Here is a 20,607-nt window from a genome sequence, read left to right on the forward strand (position 1 = left end):
CTAAAAAATTCAAAATGGAAAAAACTACAGGACCAACGTATTTTTTCGGCTGTTTTTTTTTACTTTTGACGGTTTTCTATGCACTTTCTAAAATTTTAATTTTTTTTGCAAATTCATAAAAAGCTTCATCAATTTAAAGATGTTCAGGAGTTTTAAAACAAATGTTACCAAATTTTTAAAAAGATCCCAAATTCCAAAAAAAATCATGGATTTGAAGTTTGTTGTTTTTTTAAAGACGAATTTTGAAAATGGTTTTGAATTTGAAAAATGTTCATGAATTTCAAAGATTTTCATGTATTTAAACTAGATCAACACCAGATGAGGTGTTGTGGTGGGGGTGTTCTGGGGTGTAGTCTCGGTACATTATGTATGTCTTTCATTCACGCAATGACATATCAATGTTGTGTGTGGACTCGATTGCTATTGGCCTTTAGATCAGATCGACGCTAGAAGAGGTATTGTGGTGTCGTCTCGGCCGGCCGTTCCCTTGTGAACATGGCGAGGACACACAAATGTCGTGGGGTGAGCTTACCAACCCTTCTTTTATTGTGGTTCTATGTGTGATTGTTGATTTACTTGAAATGGTTATCGGCAAATGCCCACCATAGTTCACCTAAGACAGCACGTACTATGTGCGGTTGTTTTTTTGGGCATAAATTCCCTGGTTTTCTATTCACTTACTATGTGTTGTTTGTTTAACCTATGCGTACAGCTAAACTAATTCCTTATTTTGGGCAAAAGTTGCAAATTGGCAGTACTCGAGCACTACTTCTACCTTTATTTGTGGCCATCCTTTATGTACTGACTGAAGCCACTATCAGCACGCATGCGCTTTGCTCTTATCATCTTCGACGCAGACCGACAACTTCATTAGGCTTTTGGCCAGCCAGGTCACCTCAACGCCTTTTGCCATTAATGGCACGTCCACTTGCTAGCTGCTCATGCTATTTATGGGCATCCATGTAAGCGCCATCAGATCGTCCATTCTCCATTGTCTTGTCATGCCATATCGGCCGATCGACATGGTGCTACAGGTGCCAGAGATGCTGGAGGCAGTGTTGTTGCAACTGTTGTTCTGTTGCTTGAACCCTAGGACTATGTTTAAGTGTTGAAATTTGTGTGATGTTTAACACTATGTTTAACTTTTGTTTGTGTCTTATTGAACTTGTGTGATGTTTTAAGTGGCATTGTATGTGAATTGTGTGATGTTTTATGGAACTTAGAGGCAGCCCTTGTGTGTATTCTAAGTGTTCAAAAGTATGTTGTTTTATGTTTATTTTAGTAGCAAGCCTGTGTACTAAATTGAAGGAATTTGACAGCTTTGAAGATAAGAATGGAGGCGTTTTCTAACGAAACGCCTCCGTGACAGTGCGCATTAGAAGCAGTTAATCATAAGGAACCACCTACGGAGCTTTGAGCATTCGAGGCGGTTCCGACAACCACCTCATCTATATGTGCCTCTCGTGGTGATGGTCATATGCGTGCTGCTAGGTCCTGCCTTCTCTTGGGCGTCCATTTCTTCTCTTCTTCTTTAACTTTGATATTTGTATGGTTTTCGGCCCAGTTTTCTCATAAACGGGATGAACTTGTTAAGGTTTTCAATTCGATTTTTCTTATAAATTGAATGAAAGCCTAAAGAGAACTCCCCCACCGTATCAGTGATTCTCAAAGAAAAAAAAACATCCAAAAAGAGCTATACTACCACGTACCATTGTACGTCGGTGTATCCCGGGGTTTGAAATAGTTCAGGCTAGCTAATGCATTGAAATGGTTCTGGCAGCTAATAACACCCACCAGACGAAACAAATAAACGATGGTAGTTCTTTTATTTTATTTTATTATAAATTATCTAGTTTTAGTGATCTAAACGCTTTTATATTAGTTTACAAAGGAAGTACTACTAAGGACCATCATGTATCGAGGATTTTTTGCCTCTCGACTGTAACTCTATATCTATGGAATAAAACTCCTTTCACCCTAAAAAAATCATTTTGCAGCATCACGTTATCGCCCAGCTCAGAAACATCTTTTATTTAGTTCTACACGCAGAAAAATGCGCTCCCTCGATTAATTAATTAATTCATTATCTTCTGCCATGCATCGATCGCACTTGCAAAAGCTGAGCAGTGATCTAGCACTATTACTCTACTTTCGTGCATCCATCATCATTATCATGACGACCACTTGCTGGAGCTCGTGCTATTTAAGGACGTCCATGCACCATTAGGTCCATCACCTTGGCATGCAAGATCGGTAAATCGATATGGCTCGCCAACTCATCACCTTTGCAGCTCTAGCTCCTCTACTCATGGCCATGGCTGTGGCTGTCATCGTCCCCCCTGCCGCCTGTGCCTTCCGGGGCGTGGGCGCGCGAGAATCCTACCACCTGCGCTTCTACATGCACGATTTCTCCAACGGACCAAACGCCAGCGCCATCGTGGTCGCCCACGGCACCGGCCCGCTTCTTGGAGGCTCCAGTGACCGGCGCTTTGGCGACGTGGTGGTCATGGACGACACCCTCACCGAAGGCCCTAACACGACGTCCAGGGCCCTCGGACGCGCCCAGGGGTTCTACATCGCGTCGTCCTCCATAAGCGGCGACCCCACGCTGCACATCTCCATGGACCTGGTAGTCACCAGCGGGCCCTGCAGCGGGAGCATGCTCGCCGTCACGGGCCGCGACAACGTCTTGGCGCCGGTGCGGGAGCTCCCGGTGGTCGGCGGTATGGGGAGATTCAGGATGGCAACGGGGTACGTGCTGATGAAGACGGTGAACTGGCATGGGAACGACGTTCTCCTGGAGCTCGATGTCTACGTGCATGCGTGAACATTATCGACCGGCGGATGCAATGTGGACGCGTCCCACAATAACCAAGATAATTGGCGTGTTTGATATTGTAATATTTTGTCTCATCTTTTTCTGTGAACGAATTTCGGATGCAAATTGAGATATATAAAAGAAAATGATGATGCTTGAGCGCCAGTTGTTTGCCCGGTGCGCGCTCTCACTCTACCCTGGTCTTTTGTCCGAGATGAAAATGTTCACACATGCACATGCACTCATTTCTATATATGAACACGTGCCCGCGCACAAACACGTTCTATTCCTATGATCACCTTTAAAAGACTGAGCCGACAGATATTGCAATTGACGAAATTATCACGTAGGACTTTTTGTTGATGGTGTAGAAGTGCTAATCTTTATCTTTACCTAATATTAAATGGAGGAGGCTTTCATAGTTTTTTATATGGCATCCATCTTATATCCGTTGATTTTGTGATAACCATAAAGATTGACATTGAGATTTAAAAGTAGATATATGTAACGTTACATAAAATATAAAGTATGTACACATTGACACCTCTATGAAGAGCCTCTTCTTTTTCTAGAAAGTATATGAGGAATCCAACCTGCACACGATCATATTAGTTTAAAAAAAAGGTATGTCTAGGTCTCAGATACTTTGCAAAGTCTTAGTCGGGCTGACGTCATCCCTACTAGCTGTTGTAGCATGTTTTCCTTCTTTGGGCATAGGCCTGGGCTTGCTTGTTCATTGCTGTCTTTTCTCTGTCTCCCTCGATGGATCTGGGTTGGGCTATTGCTTGCTGGCGAGCTATGAACTTGGTGCGTGAGGTTGTTAAAGTAGCGAAGGAAAATTCCCAAAAAACAATTACCAAAGGACAGAGGTCAACACACACACACACACACACACACACACACACACATGTATACACACACATGTATATAGTATATACATCATTTTTGTTACATGATTTTTTTTCTTCAGAAAATTGTGCGAACATTTTCTAAAAATTAGATGAATATTTTTTAAGAATATGTGAAGAGCTTTAAGTTCTATGGACACATTTAAAAGAAATATTTTAAAAAAAAACTAAAACTTCTCTAAAATAAATGACCTTTTATTAAAAATTGCATGAAAAATTGTTCATCGCGTACTAAATTTTTTCCACCGGATATTGGAAAAGTGCTCTCCAATTATTTTGAAAAAAACTTGAACATGTATTTGTTTAAAATATTCATATACACAAAAAAAATGTATTTCTACTATTGCAAAAGGAAAAATCATATTAAAGGGAAAAAAGAGCAAATTAACCAGATAAACAAGAGGAAAAAAAATTAAAACCCGTGTTGGGGTATTAAGAGCATGTATTTCTTTAATAGGTGGTAAATTCTTAACATCTTCAGATTTAATACATTTTTCTTTCATAGATTGCTTTACCTCTTGCATATCTTCAGGACTGAGATATAAAAGACCTCTTTTCTTTGGAGTTGGCTTGGGCAGTGGTTCGAGGACAGTCCAATCATTATCATTACTCAATATATTATTCAATAGTTCTTCAGCTTGTTTAACAGTTCTTTTTCTAAAAACATAATCAACACAACTATCTAGGTGGTCCCTAGAAGTATCAGTTAGTCCATTATAAAAGATATCAAGTATTTCATTTTTCTTGAGAGAATGATCAGGCAAAACATTAAGTAATTGGAGAAGCCTCCCCCAAGCTTGTGGGAGACTCTCTTCTTCAATTTGCACAAAGTTAAATATTTCCTATAGAGAAGTTTGTTTCTTATGAGCAAGAAAATATTTTTCAGAGAAGTAATATATCATATCCTGGGGAGTACGCGCACAACCAGGAGCAAGAGAATTATACCATGCTTAGCATCACCCTTTAACGAGAAAATGGAACAACTTAAAAAAATAGTAATAGCGAATTTTTTTCCTCGTGAGCAAATAGGGTGGCTATATCATTTAATTTAGTAAGATGTGCCACAACAGTTTCCGATTCATAATCATGAAAATGATCAGATTCAACCAAAGTAATTAACTCAGAATCGACAGATAATTCATAATCCTTATCAGTAACAAAGATAGGTGAAGTAGCAAACTTAGGATCATATTTCATTCTAGCATTCAAAGCTTTTTCTTTTAATTTGACTAGTAATTTCTTAAGATCATCTCTATCCTTACAAGCAAGAAAGTCTCTAGCTACCTCTCCATCCATAACATAACCCTCAGGTATAACGGGGAATTCATATCTAGGAGTGCTAGATCTAATAGGTGTTTCAAAGTTTTCAGTTTCAATAATTTCATCAGTTTCAGAAATATCACCAGTTTCAGTATTCTCAATTTCATTAACCCTAGCAAGTTGATCATCAAGAAATTCACCTAGTGGAACTGTCTTATCAAGCAAAGTACTAGCATCATCATAAGCATCATTCATAGAATAAGTAGCATCATCAATTACTTGTGACATATCATAATTAATAGCAGGTGGTGGTGTTTCAAGCTTATTCAAAACAGAAGGTGAATCAAGTACAGAGTTAGATGGCAGTTCCTTACCTCCCCTCGTCTCAGAGGGAACGATCTTGGTTCTGGTATCTTTAAGATTTGTCATAGTGATCAACATATATAAATCCCAAGTGACTCAGAAAATAGAGCTATGCTCCCCGACAACGGTGCCAGAAAAAGATCTTGATAACCCACAAGCATATGGGATCGCAATAGTTTTCGAGGATAGAGTATTCAACCCAAATTTATTGATTCGACATAAGGGGAGCTAAAGAATATTCACAAGTATTAGTAGTTCAGTTGTCAATTCAACCACACCTGAAAGACTTAATATCTGCAGCAAAATATTTAGTAGCAAAGTAGTATGTGTTGGGGAACGTAGTAATTTCAAAATTTTCCTACGCACACGCAAGATCATGGTGATGCATAGCAACGAGAGGGGAGAGTCTGATCTACGTACCCTTGTAGACCGACAGCGGAAGCGTTATAACAACGCGGTTGATGTAGTCGTACGTCTTCACGGCCCGACCGATCAAGCACCAAAACTACGGCACCTCCGAGTTCTAGCACACGTTCAGCTCGATGACGATCCCCGGACTCCGATCCAGCAAAGTGTTGGGGTAGAGTTCCGTCAGCACAGCGGCGTGGTGACGATCTTGATGTACTACCGTCGCAGGGCTTCGCCTAAGCACCGCTACAATATTATCGAGGATTATGGTGAAAGGGGGCACCGCACACGGCTAAGAATATGATCACGTGGATCAACTTGTGTGTCTAGAGGTGCCCCCCTGTCCCCGTTTATAAAGGAGCAAGGGAGGAGGAGGCCGGCCCTAGGAGGGGGCGCGCCAAGTGTGGAGTCTTACTAGGACTCCCTAGTCCTAGTAGGATTCCACCTCCCATATGGAATAGGAAAAGAGGAAGGGAAAAGGAGAAGGAAGGAAGGGGGCGCCCCCCTTCCCTAGTCCAATTCGGACCAGACCAAGGGGAGGGGTGCGGCTACCCTTGAGGCCCTTTTTCTTCTTTCCCGTATGGCCCAATAAGGCCCAATACGTATTCCCGTAACTCTTCGGTACTCCCAAAAATACCCGAATCACTCGGAACCTTTCCGATGTCCGAATATAGTCGTCCAATATATCGATCTTTACGTCTTGACCATTTCGAGACTCCTCGTCATGTCCCCGATCTCATCCGGGACTCCGAACTCCTTCGGTACATCAAAACTCATAAACTCATAATATAACTGTCATCGAAACCTTAAGCGTGCGGACCCTACGGGTTCGAGAACAATGTAGACATGACCGAGACACGTCTCCAGTCAATAACCAATAGCGGAACCTGGATGCTCATATTGGCTCCCACATATTCTACGAAGATCTTTATCGGTCAGACCGCATAACAACATACGTTGTTCCCTTTGTCATCGGTATGTTACTTGCCCGAGATTCGATCGTCGGTATCTTAATACCTAGTTCAATCTCGTTACCGGCAAGTCTCTTTACTCGTTCCGTAATACATCATCTCACAACTAACTCATTAGTGGCAATGCTTGCAAGGCTTATGTGATGTGCATTACCGAGAGGGCCCAGAGATACCTCTCCGACAATCGAGTGACAAATCCTAATCTCGAAATACGCCAACCCAACATGTACCTTTGGAGACACCTGTAGAGCTCCTTTATAATCACCCAGTTACGTTGTGACGTTTGTTAGCACACAAAGTGTTCCTCCGGCAAACGGAGTTGCATAATCTCATAGTCATAGGAACATGTATAAGTCATGAAGAAAGCAATAGCAACATACTAAACGATCGGGTGCTAAGCTAATGAAATGGGTCATGTCAATCACATCATTCTCCTAATGATGTGATCCCGTTAATCAAATAACAACTCTTTTGTTTATGGTTAAGAAACATAACCATCTTCGATTAACGAGCTAGTCAAGTAGAGGCATACTAGTGACACTCTGTTTGTCTATGTATTCACACATGTATTATGTTTCCGGTTAATACAATTCTAGCATGAATAATAAACATTTATCATGATATAAGGAAATAAATAATAACTTTATTATTGCCTCTAGGGCATATTTCCTTCAGTCTCCCACTTGCACTAGAGTCAATAATCTAGTTCACATCGCCATGTGATTCAACACTAAGAGCTCACATCATCATGTGATTAACACCCATAGTTCACATCGTCATGTGACCTATACCCAAAGGGTTTACTAGAGTCAATAATCTAGTTCACATCATTTATGTGATTAACACCCAAACAGTACTAAGGTGTGATCATGTTTTGCTTGTGAGATAATTTTAGTCAACGGGTCTGTCACATACAGATCCATAAGTATTTTACGAATTCTATGTCTACAATGCTCTTCACGGAGCTACTCTAGCTAATTTCTCCCACTTTCAATATGTATCTAGATCGAGACTTAGAGTCATCCAGATCTATGTCAAAACTTGCATCGACGTAACTTTTTACGACGAACCTTTTGTCACCTCCATAATCGAGAAATATTTCCTTATTCCACTAAGGATAATTTTGACCAATGTCCAGTGATCTACTCTTAGATCACTATTGTACTCCCTTGCTTAACACAGTGTAGGGTATACAATAGATCTGGTACACAGCATGGCATACTTTATAGAACCTATGGCTGAGGCATAGGGAATGACTTTCATTCTCTTTCTATCTTCTGCCGTGGTCGGGCTTTGAGTCTTACTCAATTTCATACCTTGTAACACAGGCAAGAACTCTTTTTGACTGTTCCATTTTGAACTACTTCAAAATCTTGTCAAGGTATGTACTCATTGAAAAAACTTATCAAGCGTCTTGATCTATCTCTATAGATCTTGACGCTCAATATGTAAGCAGCTTCACCGAGGTCTTTCTTTGAAAAACTCCTTTCAAACACTTCTTTATGCTTTACAGAATAATTCTACATTATTTCCGATCAACAATATGTCACTCACATATACTTATCCGAAATGTTGTAGTGCTCCCACTCACTTTCTTGTAAATACAGGCTTCAACGCAAGTCTGTATAAAACTATATGCTTTGATCAACTTATCAAAGCGTATATTCCAACTCCGAGATGCTTGCACCAGTCCATAGATGGATCGTTGGAGCTTGCATATTTTGTTAACACCTTTAGGATTGACAAAACCTTCTGGTTGCATCATATACAACCCCTTTTTAAGAAATCCATTAAGGATTGCAGTTTTGTTATCCATTTGCCAGATTTCATAAAATGCGGCAATTGCTAACATGATTCGGACAGACTTTAAGCATCGATATGAGTGAGAAAATCTCATCGTAGTCAACACCTTGAACTTTGTCAAAAAACCTTTTTCGACAAGTCTAGCTTTGTAGATAGTAACACTACTATCAGCGTCCATCTTCCACTTGAAGATCCATTTAATCTCAATGGCTCGCCGATCAATGGGCAAGTCAATCAAAGTCCATACTTTATTCTCATACATGGATCTCATCTCAGATTTTATGGCCTCAAGCCATTTCGCGGAATCTGGGCTCATCATCGCTTCCTCATAGTTCGTAGGCTCGTCATGGTCAAGTAACATGACCTCCAGAACTGGATTACCGTACCACTCCGGTGCGGATCTCACTCTGGTTTACCTACGAGGTTCGGTAGTAACTTGATCCGAAGTTACATGATCATCATCATTAGCTTCCTCACTAATCGGTCTAGTAGTCACAGGAACAGATTTCTGTGATGAACTACTTTCCAATAAGGGAGCAGGTACAATTACCTTATCAAGTTTTCTACTTTCCTCCCACTCACTTCTTTCGAGAGAAACTCCTTCTCTAGAAAGGATCCATTCTCAGCAACGAATTTGCCTTCGGATCTGTGATAGAAGGTGTACCCAACAAATTCGTTTCGGTATCCTATGAAGACATATTTCTCCAATTTGGGTTTGAGCTTATCAGGATGAAACTTTTTCATATAAGCATCATAATCCCAAACTTTAAGAAACGACAACTTTGGTTTCTTGCCAAACCACAGTTCAGATTGTGTCGTCTCAACGGACTTAGATGGTGCCCTTTTAAACGTGAATGCAGCTGTCTTTAATGCATAACCCCAAAACGATAGTGGTTGATCGGTAAGAGACATCATAGATCGCACCATATCTAATAAAGTACGGTTATGATGTTCGGACACACCATTATGCTGTGGTGTTCCAGGTGGCGTGAGTAGTGAAACTATTTCACATTGTTTTAACTGAAGGCCAAACTCGTAACTCAAATATTTTACCTCTGCGATCATATCATAGAAACTTTTATTTTCTTGTTACGATGATTCTCCACTTCACTCTGAAATTCTTTGAACTTTTCAAATATTTCAGACTTGTGTTTCATTAAGTAGATATACCCATATCTGCTCAAATCATCTGTGAAGGTCAGAAAATAATGATACCCGCCGCGAGCCTTAACACTCATCGGATCTCATACATCAGTATGTATTATTTCCAATAAGTCAGTTGCTCATTCCATAGTTCCGGAGAACGGCGTTTTAGTCATCTTGCCCATGAGGCATGGTTCGCAAGCATCAACCGATTCATAATCAAGTGATTCCAAAAACCCATCAGCATGGAGTTTCTTCATGCGCTTTACACCAATATGACCTAAACGGCAGTGCCACAAATAAGTTGCACTATCATTATTAACTTTGCATCTTTTGGTTTCAATATTATGATTATGTGTATCACTACGATCGAGATCCAATGAACTATTTTCATTGGGTGTGCAACCATATAAGGTTTTATTCATGTAAACAGAACAACAATTTATTCTCTTACTTAAATGAATAACCGTATTACAATAAACATGATCAAATCATATTCATGCTCAATGCAAACACCAAATAACACTTATTCAGGTTCAACACTAATCTCAAAAGTATAGGGAGTGTGCGATGATGATCATATCAATCTTGGGACTACTTCCAACATCGTCACCTCACGCTTAACTAGTCTTTGTTCATTCTGCAACTCCTGATTCAAGTTACTAATCATAGTAACTGAACTAGTATCAAATACCGAGGGGTTGCTATAAACACTAGTAAAGTACACATCAATAACATGTATATCAAATATACTTATGTTCACTTTGCCATCCTTCTTATTCGCGAAATACTTGGGGCAGTTCCACTTTCAGTGATCAGTTCCTTTGCAGTAGAAGCACTTAGTCTCAAGCTTAGGACCAGACTTGGGCTTCTTCACTTGAGCAGCAACTTGCTTGCCGTTCTTCTTGAAGTTCCCCTTCTTCCCTTTGCCGTTTTCTTGAAACTAGTGGTCTCGTCAACCATCAACACTTGATGTTTTTATTGATTTCTACCTTCGTCGATTTTAGCATCACGAAGAGCTTGGGAATTGTAACCGTTATCCCTTGCATATTATAGTTCATCACGAAGTTCCACTAACTTGGTGATGGTGACTAGAGAATTCTGTCAATCACTATCTTATCTGGAAGATTAACTCCCACTTGATTCAAGCGATTGTAGTACTCAGACAATCTGAGCACATGCTCACTAGTTGAGCGATTCTCCTCCATCTTTTAGCTATAGAACTTGTTGGAGACTTCATATCTCTCAACTCAGGTATTTGCTTGAAATATTAACTTCAACTCCTGGAACATCTCATATGGTCCATGATGTTCAAAACATCTTTGAAGTCCCGATTCCAAGACGTTAAGCACGGTGCACTAAACTATCAAGTAGTCATCATATTGAGCTAGCCAAACGTTCATAACGTCTGCATCTGCTCTTGCAATAGGTCCGTCACCTAGCGGTGCATCAAGGACATAATTCTTCTGTGCAGCAATGAGGATAAACCTCAGATCACGGATCCAATCCGCATCATTGCTACTGACATCTTTCAACACAATTTTCTCTAGGAACATATCAAAATAAATATATGAAAATAACGCGAGCTATTGATCTACAACATAGATATGCTAATACTACCAGGACTAAGTTCATGATAAATTAAAGTTCAATTAATCATATTACTAAAGAACTCCCACTTAGATAGACATCCCTCTAATCCTCTAAGTGATTACGTGATCCAAATCAACTAAACCATGTCCGATCATCACGTGAGATGGAGTAGTTTCATTGGTGAACATCGCTATGTTGATCATATCTACTATATGATTCACGCTCGACCTTTCGGTCTCCGTGTTCCGAGGCCATATCTGTATATGCTTGGCTCGTCAAGTATAACCTGAGTATTCTGCGTGTGCAACTTTTTTGCACCCGTTGTATTTGAACGTAGAGCCTATCACACCCGATCATCACGTGGTGTCTCAGCACGAAGAACTTTCACAACGGTGCATACTCAGGGAGAACACTTCTTGATAATTAGTGAGAGATCATCTTAAAATGCTACCGTCAATCAAAGCAAGATAAGATGCATAAAAGATAAACATCACATGCAATCAATATAAGTGATATGATATGGCCATCATCATCTTGTGCTTGTGATCTCCATCTTCGAAGCACCGTCGTGATCACCATCGTCACCGGCATGACACCTTGATCACCATCGTAGCATCGTTGTCGTCTCGCCAATTTTATGCTTCCACGACTATCGCTACCGTTTAGTGATAAAGTAAAGCATTACAGCGCAATTGCATTGCATACAATAAAGCGACAACCATATGGCTCCTGCTAGTTGCCGATAACTTGGTTACAAAACATGATCATCTCATACAATAAAATTTAGCACCATGTCTTGACCATATCACATCACAACATGCCCTGCAAAAACAAGTTAGACGTCCTCTACTTTGTTGTTGCAAGTTTTACGTGGCTGCTACGGGCTTAAGCAAGAACCAATCTTACCTACGCATCAAAACCACAACGATAGTTTGTCAAGTTGGTGCTGTTTTAACCTTCGCAAGGACCGGGCGTAGCCACACTCGGTTCAACTAAAGTTGGAGAAACTGTCACCCGCTATCCACCTTTGTGCAAAGCACGTCGGGAGAACCGGTCTCGCGTAAGCGTACGCGTAATGTCGGTCCGGGCCACTTTGTCCAACAATACCGCCGAACCAAAGTATGACATGCTGGTAAGCAGTATGACTTATATCGCCCACAACTCACTTGTGTTCTACTCGTGCATATAACATCAACACATAAAACCTAGGCTCGGATGCCACTATTGGGGAACGTAGTAATTTCAAAATTTTCCTACGCACACGCAAGATCATGGTGATGCATAGCAACGAGAGGGGAGAGTGTGATCTACGTACCCTTGTAGACCGACAGCGGAAGTGTTATAACAACGCGGTTGATGTAGTCGTATGTCTTCACGGCCCGACCGATCAAGCACCGAAACTACGGCACCTCCGAGTTCTAGCACACGTTCAGCTCGATGACGATCCCCGGACTCCGATCCAGCAAAGTGTCGGGGTAGAGTTCCGTCAGCACGGCGGCGTGGTGACGATCTTGATGTACTACCATCGCAGGGCTTCGCCTAAGCACCGCTACAATATTATCAAGGATTATGGTGGAAGGGGGCACCGCACACGGCTAAGAATATGATCACGTGGATCAACTTGTGTGTCTAGAGGTGCCCCCTTCCCCCGTATATAAAAGAGCAAGGGAGGAGGAGGCCGGCCCTAGGAGGGGGCGCGCCAAGTGTGGAGTCTTACTAGGACTCCCTAGTCCTAGTAGGATTCCACCTCCCATATGGAATAGGAAAAGAGGAAGGGAAAAGGAGAAGGAAGGAAGGGGGCGCCCCCCTTCCCTAGTCCAATTCGGACCATACCAAGGGGAGGGGTGCGGCCACCCTTGAGGCCCTTTTTCTTCTTTCCCGTATGGCCCAATAAGGCCCAATACGTATTCCCATAACTCTCCGATACTCCGAAAAATACCCGAATCACTCAGAACCTTTCTGATGTCCGAATATAGTCGTCCAATATATCGATCTTTACATCTTCTCGACCATTTCGAGACTCCTCGTCATGTCCCCGATCTCATCCGGGACCGAACTCCTTCGGTACATCAAAACTCATAAACTCATAATATAACTGTCATCGAAACCTTAACGTGCGACCCTAACGGGTTCGAGAACAATGTAGACATACCAAGACACGTATCCGGTCAATAACCAATAGCGGAACCTGGATGCTCATATTGGCTCCCCCATATTCCAGGAAGATCTTTATCGGTCAGACCGCATAACAAAATACGTTGTTCCCTTTGTCATCGGTATGTTTGTTACTTGCCCGAGATTCGATCATCGGTATCTTAATACCTAGTTCAATCTCGTTACCAGCAAGTCTCTTTACTCGTTCCGTAATACATCATCTCACAACTAACTCATTAGTTGCAATGCTTGCAAGGCTTATGTGATGTGCATTACCGAGAGGGCCCAGAGATACCTCTCCAACAATCGGACTGACAAATCCTAATCTCGAAATACGCCAACCCAACATGTACCTTTGGAGACACCTGTAGAGCTCCTTTATAATCACCCAGTTACGTTGTGACGTTTGGTAGCACACAAAGTGTTCCTCTGGCAAACGGGAGTTGCATAATCTCATAGTCATAGGAACATGTATAAGTCATGAAGAAAGCAATAGCAACATACTAAACGATCGGGTGCTAAGCTAATGGAATGGGTCATGTCAATCACATCATTCTCCTAATGATGTGATCCCGTTAATCAAATAACAACTCTTTTGTTTATGGTTAGGAAACATAACCATCTTCGATTAACGAGCTAGTCAAGTAGAGGCATACTAGTGACACTCTGTTTGTCTATGTATTCACACATGTATTATGTTTCCGGTTAATACAATTCTAGCATGAATAATAAACATTTATCATGATATAAGGAAATAAATAATAACTTTATTATTGCCTCTAGGGCATATTTCCTTCAGTATGATAGTAACGGTAACAGTGGCAATAGTAGCAACAATAGTTTTGTAGTGATTGTAACAGTAGCAATGAGAAAATTAACTTAGCAAAGATCAATATGTGAAAAGCTCGTAGGCATTGGGTCAGCAATGGATAATTGTGTTGGATAATATTCATCATGTAGCAGCCATAACCTAGGGCGACACAGAACTAGCTCCAATTCATCAATGTAATGTAGGTATGTATTCCATATATAGTCATATGTGCTTATAGAAAAGAACTTGCATGGCATCTTTTGTCCTACCCTCCCGTGGCAGCTGGGTCCATAAGGAAACTAAGGGATATTAAGGCCTCCTTTTAATAGAGATCGGGACAAAGCATTAGCACTTAGTGAATACATGAACTCCTCAAACTACGCTAATCACCGGAAAGAATCCCATTTATTGTCACCTTGGGATATGCGATCATAACTCGTAATAGGTGTCTACAACTTGCAAGATAGGATTAAGAACACACATATATTCATGAAACATAATAGGTTCAGATCTGAAATCATGGTACTCGTACCCTAGTGAAAAACATTAAGCATAATAAAGTCATAACAACATCAATCGCAGAACATAGTGGATACTAGGGATCAAACCCTAACAAAACTAACTTGATTACATGATAAATCTCATCCAACCTATCACCGTCCAACCAGCCTACGATGGAATTACACACTCCCGACGGTGATCATCATGGAATTGGTGATAGAGGAAGATTGATGATGACGGCGGCGATGATTTCCACCCTCCGATGCCCCGGACTGACTCCAGATCAGCCCTCCCGATGAAGAACAGGAGGTGGTGGCGGCTCCGTATCGTAAAACGCGATGAATCCTTCTATTTGATTTTTTTCTCCACGAATAGGTATATATGGAGTTGCACTTAGGGTTGCTGGAGCTCTAGGGGGGCCACAAGCCTGGGAGGTGTGCCCCCAGAGCTTGTGGCTGTTGGGTGGCCCCCCTCTAGTATCTTTTTCCGCCAGTATTTTTTATATATTCCAAAAACATTCTTCGTAAATTTTCAGGTCAATCTGAGAATTTTGATTTCTGCATAAAAATAACACCATGACAATTCTGCTGAAAACAACATCATTCCAGATTAGTTCCATTCAAATCATGCAAATTAGAGTTCAAAATAAGGTAAACCGAGTTTGGAAAAGTCGATACAATGGATACCTATCATTGTATTACCGAGAGGACCCAGAGATATCTCTGTCACAAGGAGTGATAAATCACAGTCTCGATCCATGCAACCCAACAGATAACTTCGGAGATACCTGTGGAGCATCTTTACGATCACCCAGTTATGAAGTGATGTTTGATATCACACAAAGTATTCCTCCGGTATCCAGGAGTGGCATGATCCCATGGTCTAAGTAATAGATACTTGCCATTACGAAAGCTACAACAAAGTGAACTTAGTGATACGATCAGATGGTAAGCTTATGGTTGGGTCTGTCCATCACATCATTCCCCTAATGATGTGATCTCTTCATCGAATGACAACTCATGTCTATGGCTAGGAAACCTTAACCATATCTTCTATATCTAAATAGCTAGCCCCCACTAACTATTTCTCTCAACATGCAAGCATGCCACATCATCGCATAACATGCATGAGAAATGGCCCACCCCACTACCATATGTCTCTCAAGATGCGAGCTAGCCACTTCATCATGACATGCATGAAAAAAAGACCCATGTCAACATGCAAACATGAATTTTCATTCTATTATGGTATATATATATATTTAATAAACATTTTACAACTATATAGTAATCAAACATAATAAATTATATGTATTTTTAGTTTTAGTTTTTTATATTATTACTTGAAATATTCACGTTTCATATAACGAATCACATTGAAATATGTTGCAAAATATTTCCGCAACAACGTGCGGGGTATCATCTAGTTTGATCAATGAGTTAGTCTGGTAGAGGATTGCTAGGGACACGTTGTTGTTTATGTATGCACACATGTATTTAAGTTTCCGGTCAATACAATTCTAACATGAATAGTAAATATTTATCATGTTCAAGTAAATATGATAATAACCATTTTATTATTGCCTTTGGGGTATATTTCCAACACTTGGCTTGAGGGGTATGTTCCCGTCCAGACCGGACATGAGTTCATGTGAGCTTGGTAGTACGTCACTTGAAGTAGCAGACTCCGTATGTGGGGGCGGTAGCACTGGTGGACTTCTTTGGTGGTGGTGATCCTCGAGTACCGAGTCATGATTTCTAGAGTGAAAACCCAAGGTCTGGCCCTTATTGGTTGTACCTGCCGGTGGCCTTCTTGAAGGCATTGTTTTTGGAATGCTGTCTTTCACTAGGATGAAAACCTAATATCTTTGATCAGGCAATGATGACGCTTGTGCATTGTTGCCTTTTTGGAGGCGTTGCTTTTAGAGTACCTCCTTTGTAGTCCGGGTGTTGTCTTTGACGGCGGTGAGAGTACTGCTGTTGCGAATGATTGATCACCGTAGCATGGTGTTTTTCTTGTTTTCTCTTTTTATCTTCTTTTTTTGATGTTTGCAACATGAATGTCTTCAGGAATCTTGTTCGTGCAGAGGCTAGGTATAATTGGTATCTACACGATATATTCTCATTATCAGAATAATAATAACTAGGGGCTATGGTTGGGTGGCCGGCTTCCGGATTAGTGTCCGCGGACTGGTTTCCACAGATCCGTAGACGAATACGGTGTCTGGTTCAAGGGTCAGCGTTGGAGATGCCCTTAGAGCAACTCTAGAAGACCCCGCAAAACCTTGACACGCAAAACGCGTTTGAAGTTTCATGAAGATCTCGTTTGCGGATCAAAATCTAGTGTGGCCAAAGAGAAACCGTATCTGAAACTGCATAATTTGAAAAAACAGTTTCGCGGGAGAAATTGCACCTCGTGGGCGCGAGTAGTTCATCACATACTACATAGATTTTACATGATCAAACACTACAAACACTAGTTCATACTACATACTACATTATTACTAGTACTAGAGGGGTGGGGATCTCACGGCGGCGAGGTCGCGGCCATGGACGATGCCATGGAGGAGCTCAATCGTCCTCGCCGGAGCTGCAGAGGTCGATGTACTTCGCCCTCTGCTCCTCGTGGATGCGGCGCCTGCTACCTCTTGAGCTTGCGTTGGTTTTCCCTTGAAGAGGAAAGGGTGAGGCAGCACAGTAGCTGATACGTCTTCGTCGTATCTACTTTTCCAAACACTTTTGCCCTTGTTTTGGACTCTAACTTGCATGATTTGAATGGAACTAACCCGGACTGACGCTGTTTTCAACAGAATTGTCATGGTGTTATTTTTGTGCAGAAATAAAAGTTCTCGGAATGATCTGAAAATCAACGGAGAATTATTTTGGAATATATAAAAAATACTGGAGGAAAGATCCATGTCAGGGGGCCCACCACCTGTCCACGAGGGGGGGCGCGCCCTACCCCCTAGGCGCGCCCCCTGCCTCGTGGGCCACCTGACGCTCCACCGACCTCAACCTTGACTCCATATATTCACTTTTGGGGAGAAAAAAATCAGAGAGAAGGATTCATCGCGTTTTACGATACGGAGCCGCTGCCAAGCCCTAAACTCTCTCGGGAGGGCTGATCTGGAGTCCGTTCGGGGCTCTGGAGAGGGGAATCTGTCGCCATCGTCATCATCAACCTTCCTCCATTACCAATTTCATGATGCTCACCGCTGCGCATGAGTAATTCCATCGTAGGCTTGCTGGACGGTGATGGGTTGGATGAGATTTATCATGTAATCGAGTTAGTTTTGTTAGGGTTTGATCCCTAGTATCCACTATTTTCTAAGATTGATGTTGCTATGACTTTGCTATGCTTAATGCTTGTCACTAGGGCCCGAGTGCCATGATTTCAGACATGAACCTATTATGTTTTCATCAATATATGAGAGTTCTTGATCTTATCTTGCAAGTCCATAGTCACCTATTATGTGTTATGATTCGTTAACCCCGAAGTGACAATAATCGGGATAATTACCAATGATGACCGCAGTTTGAGGAGTTCATGTATTCACTATGTGTTAATGCTTTGGTCCGATACTCTATTAAAAGGAGGCCTTAATATCCCTTAGTTTCCATTAGGACCCCACTACCACGGGAGGGTAGGACAAAAGATGCCATGCAAGTTCTTTTCCATAAACACGTATGACTATATTCGGAATACATGCCTACATTACATTGATGAATTGGAGCTAGTTCTATGTCACCCTAGGTTATGATTGTTACATGATCGATCGCATCCGGCATAATTCTCCATCACCGATCCAATGCCTACGATCTTTTCATATATTGTTCTTCGCTTATTTACTTTTACGTTGCTACTGTTACAATCACTATAAAACCCAAAAACATTACTTTTGCTACCGTTACCACTACTATCATATTATTTTGTTACTAAATACCTTACTGCAGATATTAAGTTTCCAGGTGTGGTTGAATTGACAACTTAGCTGCTAATACTTGAGAATATTCTTTGGCTCCCCTTGTGTTGAATCAATAAATTTGGTTTGAATACTCTACCCTCGAAAACTGTTGTGATCCCCTATACTTGTTGGTTATCAAGAACATTTTCTGGCGCCATTGCCGGGGAGCACAGCTCTATTCTTTGAGTCATTTGGGATTTATATCTGCTTATCATTATGAAGAACTTGGAAGGTCAAAGAACCAAAAAAATTCCCTCAACTGTGAGGGGAGGTAAGGAACTGCCATCTAGCTCTGCACTTGATTCACCTTCTGTTTTGAGTAAGCTTGCGACACCTAAACCTGCTTCTGTTATTAATTCTGATATGTCTCATGTTATTGATGATGCCACTTCTGCTTTGCATTATACTTATGATGAAACTACTTCTATGCTTGATACTACTGTGCCACTAGGTGAATTTCTTGATGAACAACTTGCTAGGGCTAGAGAGAATGAAATTATTGAAACTGATAATATTGATGAAAGTGATGATGAAGATTCTCCCCCTAGATATGAATTGCATGTTGTTCCTGAGGGTTATGTTATGGATGAAGAAACTGCTAGAGACTTTCTTGCCTGCAATGATAGAAGTGATCTTAAGAAACTATTAGCTAAGCTTAAAGACAAATCTCTGAATGCTAGAATGAAATATGATCCTGCTTATGCTACTTCACCTATCTTTGTTACTGATAAGGATTATGATTTCTCTATCGATCCTGAGTTAATTACTTTGGTTGAATCTGATCCTTTCTATGGCTATGAATCTGAAACTGTTGTGGCACATCTTACTAAATTAAATGATATAGCTACCCTGTTCACTAATGATGAGAAAACTCGCTACTATTATATCCTTCCGTTCTCATTAAAGTGTGATGCTAAGATATGGTTCAATTCTCTTGATCCTGGTTGTGTGCGTAGTCCCCAGGATATGATTTATTACTTCTATGCTAAATATTTCCCCGCTCATACGAAACAAGCTGCTTTAAGGGAAATATAGAATTTTGTGCAAATTGAAGAAGAGAGTCTCCCACAAGCTTGGGGGAGGCTTCTCTAATTACTTAATGCTTTGCCTGATCATCCTCTCAAGAAAAATGAAATACTTGATATCTTTTATAATGGACTAACCGATGCTTCCAGAGAGTACCTGGATAGTTGTGCTGGTTGTGTTTTCAGGGAAAGAACTGTTGATCAAGCTGAAATTCTATTGAAAATATGTTGACTAATGAAAATAATTGGACACTTCCTAAACCAACTCCTAAGCCAACTCTGAAGAAAAGGGGCATTCTATTTCTCAGTCCCAAAGATATGCAAGAGGCAAAGAAATCTATGAAAGAAAAAGGTATTAAAGCTGAAGGTGTTAAGAATTTACCTCCTGTTGAAGAAATACATGGTCTTAATACATCACCTATTGAAGAAACACACGGTCTCGATAACCCGACACAGGTAGTAAAGGTAAATTCTCTCTATAGATATTATAAAGCTGAAATACCTCTTGCTAAGTTTGCTAGCCAATGTTTGGATGAATTTGATAACTTTATGGTTAAGCAAGAAGACTTCAATGCTTATGTTGGTAGAAAATTGAAACATAATGCTTATATGATTGAACACTTGAGTGATTATATGGCTAGTGTTAAAGGTGAACTTAAACTTATTAGTAAACATGCTTCTATGGTTACCACTCAAGTAGAACAAGTACTTAAAGCTCAGAATGATTTGCTCAATGAATTGAATAATAAAAACAATGACTTTGCTGTTAGAGTTGCAACTAGAGGAGGTAAAGTGACTCAGGAACCTTTGTATCCTGATGGCCATCATAAGAGAATTGAGCAGGATTCTCAAAGAAATAAAGTTGATGCACCTAGTCCTTCTAAA

The 20,607-nt window shown here is 40.9% G+C and overlaps 1 protein-coding gene across 1 annotated transcript; it reads left to right on the forward strand.

Annotated features, from left to right (window-relative positions):
• Positions 1-2,241: 2,241 nt before the first annotated feature.
• LOC125506524 (dirigent protein 1-like) lies at positions 2,242-2,983 on the forward strand. Its single transcript, XM_048671323.1, has one exon. It carries the CDS (start codon positions 2,264-2,266, stop codon positions 2,825-2,827), a length of 564 nt encoding a protein of 187 aa, XP_048527280.1. The 5' UTR covers positions 2,242-2,263; the 3' UTR covers positions 2,828-2,983.
• Positions 2,984-20,607: the final 17,624 nt, after the last annotated feature.

The sequence above is a fragment of the Triticum urartu genome, chromosome 5, assembly GCF_003073215.2.
Source record: "Triticum urartu cultivar G1812 chromosome 5, Tu2.1, whole genome shotgun sequence".
Taxonomy (NCBI): Eukaryota; Viridiplantae; Streptophyta; class Magnoliopsida; order Poales; family Poaceae; genus Triticum; species Triticum urartu.

Excerpts from the sequence above, each read along its gene's own strand:
- LOC125506524 (XM_048671323.1), top strand. The coding sequence starts at position 2,264 with ATGGCTCGCCAACTCATCACCTTTGCAGCTCTAGCTCCTCTACTCATG.